This window comes from Ornithorhynchus anatinus, chromosome 2 (assembly GCF_004115215.2).
Source record: "Ornithorhynchus anatinus isolate Pmale09 chromosome 2, mOrnAna1.pri.v4, whole genome shotgun sequence".
Classification (NCBI taxonomy): Eukaryota; Metazoa; Chordata; class Mammalia; order Monotremata; family Ornithorhynchidae; genus Ornithorhynchus; species Ornithorhynchus anatinus.
The window spans coordinates 31037598-31047957 of record NC_041729.1 but is presented as its reverse complement, the minus strand read 5'-3'; the positions used below and the strand labels follow the sequence as shown (position 1 = coordinate 31047957).

At 49.2% G+C, this 10360-nt stretch overlaps 1 protein-coding gene across 1 annotated transcript in view; it reads left to right on the top strand.

Annotated features, from left to right (window-relative positions):
* Positions 1-212: 212 nt before the first annotated feature.
* Positions 213-10360, top strand: part of DCTN5 (dynactin subunit 5) — a 29067-nt gene continuing 18919 nt past the window's right edge. Inside the window, exons 1-3 of the mRNA XM_029057793.2 lie at positions 213-322; positions 4426-4494; positions 6628-6746. Of these exons, the coding sequence (XP_028913626.1) occupies positions 275-322; positions 4426-4494; positions 6628-6746 (236 nt within the window). The 5' untranslated portion in view covers positions 213-274. The remainder of the gene's footprint in view (positions 323-4425; positions 4495-6627; positions 6747-10360) is intronic.

The window sequence follows — 10360 nt, the reverse complement described above, 5'->3', positions numbered from 1 at the left end:
CCCAGGGGGCGGGGCTCCCGCTGCTCGGGGATTGGTGGAGTCGGAGGAGGGGCGTGGCCTGAGGGGGCGGGGCCTGAGGGGGCGGGGCCCGAGGGGTCGGGGGTTTGGTGGAGCCGGGGGAGGGGACGGGGCTCCCGCTGCTCGGGGATTGGTGGAGCCGGAGGAGGGGGCGGGGCCTGAGGGGGCGGGGCGCGGGCTGGAGGGCTTCCGGTCCGGGCGGAAGTGACGTCAGGCCGGCGGAGGGTGGGCCGTCCCTGTCAGCGCCGCCGCCGCCATGGAGCTGAACGAGCTGCTGTACAACAAGTCGGAATACATCGAGACGGTGAGCGGCGGGTGGGCGGCCCGGAGGCCCGCGGGGGCCGCACTCTGTCCCCCGGCCCCCCTCCCCGACCCTGCCCGCCCTCCGCCTCATCCTTCTCCTCACAGTCATGGCGACGACGGTACCTCGTAGCCGTTACTATGTGCCGAGCACTCTCCTAAGCGCTGAGGTAGACGCAAGACAAACAGCGGGGCTCAGTGACAAGAGCCCGGGCCGGGGAGGCACAGGGTCACGGGTTCGAATCCCGCCTCCGCCACTCGTCAGCTGGGTGACCGTGGGCAGGTCACTTCACTTCTCTGGGCCTCAGGGACCTCAGCTGGAAAATGGGGATGAAGACTGAGCCCCACGGGGGACAACCTGATGACCCTGGCTCTCCCCCAGCGCTTGGAACAGAGTGCTCTGCACGTAGTAAGCGCTTAACAAATACCAACATTATTATTATTACTTCCCTGAGCCTCAGTCCCCTCATCTGGGAAATGGGGATGAAGACTGGGAGCCTCACGTGGGGCAACCTGATGACCCTGTATCTCCCCCAGCGCTTAGAACAGTGCTCTGCACAGAGTAAGCGCTTAACAAATACCAACATTATTATTATGATTACTTTTCTGAGCCTCAGTTACCTCATCTGTAAAATGGGGGTGAAGACTGGGAGCCTCACGTGAGACAACCTGATCCTCCTGTATCTCCCCCAGCACTTAGAACAGCTTTTGGCCCGTAGTAGGCACTTAACAAATGCCAACATTATTATTACTCCTCAGGGCCTCAGTGACCTCAACTGTAAAATGGGCTTTAAGACAGTGAGCCCCCCGTGGGACAACCTGATCACCTTGTATGCCCCCCCCCCAGCGCTTAGTGCAGTGCTTGGCACATAGTAAGCGCTTAACTAATACCACCGTTATTATTATTCTAATCCCACCTTAGCCACTTGTCAGCTGGGTGACTTTGGACAAGTCACTTCACTTCTCTGGGCCTCAGTTCCCTCATCTGTAAAATGGGGATTAAAGCTGTGAGTCCCACAGGGGACATCCTGATGACCTGGTATCTAACCCAGTGCTTAGTGCAGTGCTTGGCACATAGTAAGCACTTAACTAATACCAGCATTATTATTATTATTCTAATTCATTCATTCAGTAGTATTTATTGAGTGCTTACTATGTGCAGAGCACTGTACTAAGTGCTTGGAATGGACAATTTGGAAGCAGATAGAGACAGTCCCTGCCCATTGACGGGCTTACAGTCTAATCAGGAGACAGACAAAAACAATAGCAATAAGCGCTTAACTAATACCACCATTATTATTATTATTCTCTAATCCCACTTTAGCCACTTGTCAACTGGGTGACTTTGGGCAAGCCACTTCACTTCCCTGGGCCTCAGTTCCCTCATCTGTAAAATGGGGATTAAAGCTGTGAGTCCCACTGGAGACAACTTAATTACCTTGCCTCTACCCCAGCTCTTAGAATAGGGCTTGGGACATAGTAAGCGCTTAACAAATACCATCATTATTATTGTTATGCAAAGTAATCAGGTTGTCCCATGTGGGGCTCACAGTCCTACTCCCCCATTTTCCAGATGAGGAAACTGAGGCCCAGAGAAGTGAAGTGACTTGTCCAATGTCACGCAGCAGACAAGTGGCAGAGCCGGGATTAGAACCCCCCAACCCCCGACTCCCAAGCCCGGGCTCTTTCCCCAAAGTCAAGCTGCTTCTCATTCGTTCCTTTCTAGGACTCATTATCATGGGATTCCTTAACCGCTTACCCTGGGCCAGGCACTGTACTAAACGCTGGGGTGGATATGTTCATTCACTCACTCAGTCGTATTTATGGAGCGCTTACTGGGTGCAGAGTGCTGTACTAAGCGTATGGAAAGTACAGTTAGCAACAGATAGAGACAGTCCCTGCCCAACAGCGGGCGCACGGTCTGGAAGGGGGGTTCACAGTCTCAATCCCCATTTTATAGATGAGGAAACTGAGGCGCAGAGAGGTAAAGGCACCTGCCCGAGGTCACCCAGCAGACAAGTAGTGGAGTCGGGGTTAGAACCCATGATGTTCAGACTCCCTGCTCTGTGTTCTATCCACTGGACACTGCTGCTTCTACTAATTAATATCTGTCTCCTCCTCTAGATGGGGAATGTGTTTATTGTTATAGGGTACTCTCCCAAGCGCTTAGTACAGTACTCTGCAGACAGGAAGCACTCAGTAAATGCAACCGAATAATAATAATTATTATTATGGCGTTTGTTGAGCACTTACTATGTAGAACAGTGTTTGGCACATAGCACCTAACAAAAACCATCATTATTATTATTTGTGCCAAGTACTGTCCTAAGCGCTGGGATAGATACAAGGTAATCGGGTTGGACACAGTCCCCGTCCCATATGGGGTTCACAGTCTTCATCCCCATTTTACAGACGAGGGGACTGAGGCAGAGAGAAATGAAGTGACGCACCCAAGGTCACAAGTGGCAGAGCCGGGGTTAGAACCCACGTCTTTGACTCCCAAGCCCTGCTCTTGCCACTAGGCCGTGGTCCTTCTGACCCTGAACGAATGAATTCATTCAGTAGTATTTCTTGAGCGCTTACTATGTGCAGAGCACCGGACTAAGCGTTTGGAGTGGACAATTGGGCAACAGAGACCATCCCTGCCCAACGACGGGCTTCCGGTCTAATCGGGGAGACAGACGGACAAATACAAGACGACATCATCACGATAAATAGAATCAAGGGGATGAACACCTCATTAACAAAATAAATAGGGTAATAAAAATATATGCAAATGAGCACAGTGCTGAGGGGAGGGGAATGAATGAACTTCAACCTCCCCTCAACGGCCAACAGAACCGTTAGAACAATAGAAACCTGCTCCGTGTCGGCTTCACCACACCCCTGGGAACTCCCGCCCCTCGCAGTCGATCAATTTATTAGCTTTATCGAGTGCTTATTGTGCGCAGAGCACTGTCCTAAGCGCTTGGGAGAGTCCAGTAGAGCTGGTGGACACCATTCCTGTCCTCAAGGAGCTTACTAGCTAGCGGGGGGAGGCGGTCGTTTAATATTTCAGTGAGGAGAACCTGCCGAGTATAGGGATGTGGACGAGAGTGCTGTGGGTCTGGAGGAGGGGGGAGTATTAAAGTACTTAAGGGCGATGTGGGTCTGGGGCGAGGAGAGAATCAAAGCGCCGAAGGGGTTCAGACCCGAGGGCTACGGCGAATATAGTAGAGAAATGAAGGGTTAGGCAGGAAAGACCTTTCGGAGGAAATGGGATTTTGAGTAAGACTTCGAAGATGGGGAGGACGGCGGCCCGTCGGCTGTGAAGGGGCAGCGAGATACAGGCCAGAGGGAGGAAATGGGCGAGGAATCTTGGGCAAGACAGGTGACCTCGAGGAACGGCGAGCTGTCGGTGTGGGAGGAGCGAAGCGGGTGGGCCGGCTTTTACCGGGCTCTTAGTGTGGTTAGAGGAGAAGGGATGGCAAGGAGTTTCTCTTTGGTGCGGAAGTGGTTGGGCAAAGTCTGGATGTCTTGGAAGAGTGGGGAGACCTGGGCTAAATATCTTTTTCTTGGAAAACTGACCCAGACCGCAGAGTGAAATGGGGACTGGAGTGGGGAGAGACAGGAGGCAGGAAGGACGGCAGAGAGGCAGATGCAGTAATCAAGGTGGCATATGATAAGTGCTTGGTTCAGCACGGTCACGGTTTGGAGGGAGAGGGAGGGGATGGGTTCGAGAGATTTTGATGAAGGAAGAACCGACAGGATTTGGTGAAAGATTTAGTACGTGGGTTGCATGAGAGAGATGAGGTGAGGAGAATGCACAGTTAACCTCTCCAGCTAGCCAAAATTTGTCCCTTTTCTTAGGTCGCATTCACCTATTCACCTCTGTGTCTTCCCCTTTCCTCACCCTTTTACGTGTGTCTCTTAGCCCCTTCCCTCAGTTTCATTTTTCCTTACTCTCCTTCCCATCACCCTTTCACCCTTCAATTCCTGGATCCCGGGCCACGTTGGGATCCGTGGCCTGACTCTCCCTCCCTCCAACCCTCGACTCTCTTGATCAGGATTTTTGTCCCAAAAGATGGCACTTCCCTCTAATCGACAATCTCTGCTGCTTCTCCTCAGGCGTCTGGGAATAAAGTTAGTCGCCAGTCAGTGCTGTGTGGAAGCCAGAATATAGTGCTTAATGGCAAGGTAAGGCTCCGTCCCACTTGGAATATTTCCGTTCTCGACGACACCGCATTCAAAAGTTGCAATCACCGAGCAGGTGTTGCCGGTTGTTTAGATGCTTGGTTTTATTTCCGTGTTTTTCTGTCTTTTAATATTCCCATCCCGGTCCCTCACATTTCAGAGCTTTGGGGCTGCTTTCCTCCTAGCTCTGGTTCCCTGAGCCCTCCCACTCGGTAATACCTTAATTGCTGTGGGAGTAAAGGTCAGATAATTAATCCTCCTCTCAGACGGCAGTGTTCCTTTCTGGCTTTTAGTATTCTCTGCTGCCTCTAAAATGTTTACGCATTAGCTCCGTTTTGGTGGACGTTGTGGTGCCGTTGTTTCAGTGACCATGTATGCATCTGGCCCCCTTCGTTTCGTGTCTTGCATACCAGGTTTCAAACTAAGAGCACACAATCTCTCACCTTGGAAGGGAGATCGTCTAGAGATGAATGGGGTTGGGAAATTAATGATGTTGGTATTTGTTAAGCACTTACTATGTGCAGAGCACTGTTCTAAGCGCTGGGGTAGATACAAGATGATCACGTTGTCCCACGAAGGGGCTCACAGTTTTAATCCCCATTTTACAGATGAGGTAACTGAGGCACAGAGCAGTGAAGTGACTTGCCCACAGTTACACAGCTAACAAGTGGCAGAGCCGGTGGAGATTCGAACCCATGACCTCTCACTCCCAAGCCCGGGCTCTTTCCACTGAGCCACATACTCGAGTCTTAATATGCAGTTATAGCTATGACTGGATGGTAGAAGATGGGTAATTCTTGAACCCCCATGCTTTGTTTCTCCGTTTGTAAAGAGCTACTGTTTTTCTACCGAAGCCGCAATTGTTCTTTGAAATATCTCGGTGATCCTGGTTAAAAATCAGTGGTCCTTTCTAAAAAGTTATGCCCTCTGTCATGTTTCCTTAGAGCCAACATTATGTGATTTATTATTATTAATAATAATAATGGCATGTGGTAAGCTCTTACTGTGTGCCAGGTATTGTACTAAATGCTGGGGTGGATACAAGCAAATCAGGTTGGTCACAGTCCCTGTCCCACGTGGGGCTCGTAGTCTCCGTCCCCATTTTACAAATGAGGTAACTGAGGCACAGAGAAGTTAAGTGACTTGTCCAAGTTCACACAACAGACGAGAGGCGGGGCCGGCATTAGAACCCATGGCCTTCCAACTTCCAGGCTCATGCTCTATCCACTATGCCGTTAGGCAGCTTTGATTAGTTCATCACGTACTGAACACTTACTAGGTTCTCACCACTGGCTACACTCTGTGGTAGGAATAAGATAATCAGATCAAACGTGATCCCTGTTTTTAATTGCTTTTATAATCCAAGGAAGAGCAGGAATCTTTTCCCCATTTTAGAGGTAACTAAAGCACAGTCACAAAATCAAAATCACAAAAAAGACCCGCGGCAGAGCTGGGATTTTGAATTATCAGAGAAAACTACCAGAGATGGAAAAAAAATTACAAAAAAGAAAAAGGGGGGGGGCTCATTTCAGACATTACCATTACAGTTTTTGAAGTAATTCATTACAGAGGAATTTGGAAAAGGCAACTTTTTTTTTTTAAATATCTTACTGGAAATTAATGCTTTTCATAGAAAGGAAGCCTAAAACAGTTATCCTCTAGTCCCAATAGACCAGAAAACTCAGATCAAAGCTAGAACAGTTCTATCCTACAAATTTCATTTTCTTTAGAGAAGCAGCGTGGCTCAGTGAAAAGAGTCCGGGCTTGGGAATCAGAGGTCATGGGTTCTAATCCCGGCTCCGCCGCTTTCCCGCTGTGTGACTTTGGGCAGGTCACTTCACTTCTCTGTGCCTCAGTTACCCCATATGTAAAATGGGGATTAAAACTGTGAGCCCCACGTGGGACAACCTGATCACCTCGTATCCCCCCAGCGCTTAGAACAGTGCTTTGCACATAGTAAGTGCTTAACAAATACCATTATTATTATTAGTATTAAAATCCAGGTCTCCCGACTCCCAGCCCCAGTCACTTTCCGCTAGACCAAATTGCCAAAGAAGCAGTGGATGAAAGCAGCTTTTATGTAACTAAGCTTCGTGAATATGTGGGTGAATTAATTGCCCCCTTCTTGCCTTCCAGACAATTGTAATGAATGACTGTATTATCCGAGGGGATTTGGCGAACGTCAGGGTTGGACGCCACTGTGTTGTGAAAAGCCGCAGTGTAATAAGGCCACCGTTCAAAAAATTCAGCAAGGGGTAAGTGTTGGTTGTTCTGTGTGTTAGAGAAGGTGGAAGACCATTGATATTTCTCCTGGACCGTAGAAGAAATTGCCACCGGTTGCCCACGGCTGAAGCTGTAGCTAAAAAAAATCTTTAAGTGTCGTCAGCAGGGCCACCTGGACTGGTTCATGTATATTCTAGGTAGAAACTCCAGTCACACACTTTCTGGTTCCCTCCTGGAAACTCCTCACATCAGGCGGGGCTGTTTTGGCTCCACGTGAGCCTCCTTTCGCCGTTCGAGCCTGCCGTGTTAACGATCGTGGTATCCGTTGAGCTACGTGCCAAGCAGTGTACTAAGCACTGGGAGTAGATTGAAGATCCTCAGGTTCCACACGGGGCTCACATTCTAAGCAGGAGGAGGTCAGATCCCCTTTTTGCAGATGAGAGAACTGAGGGACAGAGAAGTTAGGTGAATTGCTCAAGGTCACACAGCTGGAGAGTGGCAGAGATGGCAGCGTGGCGCAGTGGAAAGAGCACGGGCTTTGGAGTCAGGGCTCATGAGTTCAAATCCCAGCTCTGCCACTTGTCAGCTGTGTGACTCTGGGCAAGTCACTTAACTTCTCTGTGCCTCAGTTCCCTCATCTGTAAAATGGGGATTAAGACTGTGAGCCCCACGTGGGACAACCTGATTCCCCTGTGTTTACCCCAGCGCTTAGAACAGTGCTCTGCACATAGTAAGCGCTTAACAAATACCAACATTATTATTATTATTATTAAAACCCAGGTCCTCTGACTCCCAGGCCCGTGATCTTTCTCCTGGGCCACTCTGCTTCCACACTGCTATATTCTGCTAACGATCTCCTTTAACGATGTTCCTTTCTTATGGTTGGAAAGCAGTCTTCTAAAGAAGAGGTCGCCCGCTCGCTCCTCCACCGGAACAATAATATGGAGCAAAATATGTCATTCCTCCCAGCTGCTTCCAACTCTTTTTGCCCTCCCATACTTTGAATTTACGGAGGGGAAGATAAACTAGAGACGGTGATGGGGAAAATTATGTGAAGTGGCTTTATGTGGTAACGGTATTTGTTAGGTGCTTACTCTGTGCTAAGCCTGGAACAGATTCAAGGGAGTCAGGTCGAGCTCTTGCCCCAAAAGGGGCTCACAGTCTAAGAGGGAGAGAGAACCGATAACAACTGTGGTATTCCTTAAGCGCTTACTATGTGCCAGGCACCGTACTACATGCTGGGGTGGAAATACAGTGGGTATTGAATCCCAGTTTTACAGACTGGGAAACTGAGGTGCCAAGTGAAGTGACTTGGCTAAGGTCATGTAGCAGGCAAGTTGCAGAGCCAGGATTACAACCTGTATCAGTCAGTGCCTCCCCGCGGCCCCCACAGCGCTTGCGTACATATCTGTCATTTATTTATTTGATTGTCTCCCCGCCTCTAGACTGTAAGCTTGTTGTGGGCAGGGAATGTGTCTTCAGGGAACGGGTCTGTGTACTGTTGTACTCTCGCAAGTGCTTAGTAAAGTGCTCTGCACACAGTAAGTGCGCAATAAACTTGATTGAATGAATGAATGACTGAATCCTCCCTCCTCCCAGAAGCAGGTTTAGGATTTGGAGACCTGCTCTCAGAATTGCTGTGTGACGGACTATTATTTGTCACAGTGCTTTGAGTGTCAGACCAGCTTTGACTTTGTGCTGTGAGCATCCAGAAAATATCTATGGGACCGACACATTTTGGCTTAGTGGATAGAGCCAGGGCCTGGGAGTCAGAAGGACCTGGGTTCTAGTTCCGGCTCTGCCATTTGTCTGCTGTGTGACTTGAGGCAAGTCACTTCATTTCTCTGTGCCTCAGTTACCTCATCTGTAAAATGGGGATTATGACGGAGGGCCCCAGGTGGGATATGGACCGTGTCCCACCCGATTACCTTGTATCTACCCCAGTGCTTAGAAGAGTGTGTGTAAGCCCTTAACAGATACCATTAAAAAAAAATTCCTCGGTGTCATGACTTAGCTAACGGTTAGGTTATTGTCATGAAATCTTCTCCTTGAAGTATTCTACCTAAATCTCACTGCTTTCCCTTTAGTATCGAATAAATGGCAGCAATATTTTTTCCTCAGCAAGGTGATACAGCTGTTCAGCGTGTGAAACAACCACCAACCAATAGACTAAAGTCCGGCTCATGTAACCCATCAAAGAGTCTGTGAAATACAGAGCAGCTCTTTACTCAAGTAACAACTTGTATCAATAATGTAAAAAAAAACCCCAAAACCCAGTATCCTCAGGCATAACCCCAGAGGATCTATTAATTCATGAAGAAAAACAAACCTCCAGTAACGCCATTGGTTAATATTATTTTATTTTATTTTTTTTACCAATTTCAAATGTAATCTTCCCATTCTCGGCACGTTTCAGTTTTGAAGTAAACTAAACATTGATTTAAAAAGGAGGCACATTCTGGGGGCGGGATAAATTAAAGCCCGATGGAAATGTCAGCTCCTTTGCCCCCTTCCTGCTGAACCGGTTCTCCAGAAGTTGGCCAGGAAAGCGTCCACACATGCACATAAGCACTTAACTATGTGCCAAGCACTGTATTAAGCAGTGGGCTAGATCCAGTATAAGCATCCTCAGTGGTATTTATGGAGCGGTACTATGTGCCAAGCACCGTGTTAAGCCCTGGGGTAAAGCCAATGTAATCATCAACGTCAGCGGTATTTACTGAGCGCTTACTATGTACTGAGCATTTACGAGACTCCACTACGATGGAGTTGGCAGACACGTTCCCCTGCCCACGTTGAGCGGTATGATCATGTCTGCTACTTCTCTGTTAGCAAACAGTATGGTGCTTTACGGGGAGTAAGTGCTCAAAAAGTATGATTTAATGGATGGCGAAGGGCTCATCATGGCCCAGGTAAACCTGGGATCGGAGAGAGATCGGCAATAGATTTGATCAGTAATAGATTTATTAAAAATAATAATGATAACGATGGTCCTTATTAAGCACTCTGTGTCAAGCACCGTTCGGAGCGCTGGAGTAGCTGCAGCCTAGTCAGGCTGAACACAGTCCCCGTCTCCCACGGGGCTGCCGGTCTTAATCCCCATTTTAAAGATGAGATGACTGAGGCCCAGAGAAGTGAAGCGGCTTGCCCGAGGTCCCAGAGCCGACAGGTGGCAGAGCCCGAATGAGAGCCCGTGACCTTCTGACTCCGAGGGCCCGGCTCTATTCACTCGGCGCTGCCTGATGGGCAATCGATTTGATCGGCGATTGGATTAAAGAAGTCCTCGGTCTCCACCAGGTGTCAGTGTCAGGCCTTCCCTCGCCTCGGTCCCGAGCCGAGCGTTCCCTGTCTGCCCTATTCCTTGGGACCGTCAAGAGCCGCCTGGGCCTTAGTGAGGGACCCGAGCCCTGCCCAGAGGGAAAGAAAATTCCAACTGGAAGGTCGGCACCACTAATAATAATAATAATAATGATGGCATTTCTTAAGCACTTACTATGTGCCAAGCACTGTTCTAAGCGCAGGGGAGGATACAGGATAAAAGGTTGTCCCCGGTGGGGCTCACGGTCTTAATGCCCATTTCACAGATGAGGTCGCTGAAGCCCAGAGAAGTCAACTGACTTGCCCAGAGTCACACGGCTGACAAGCG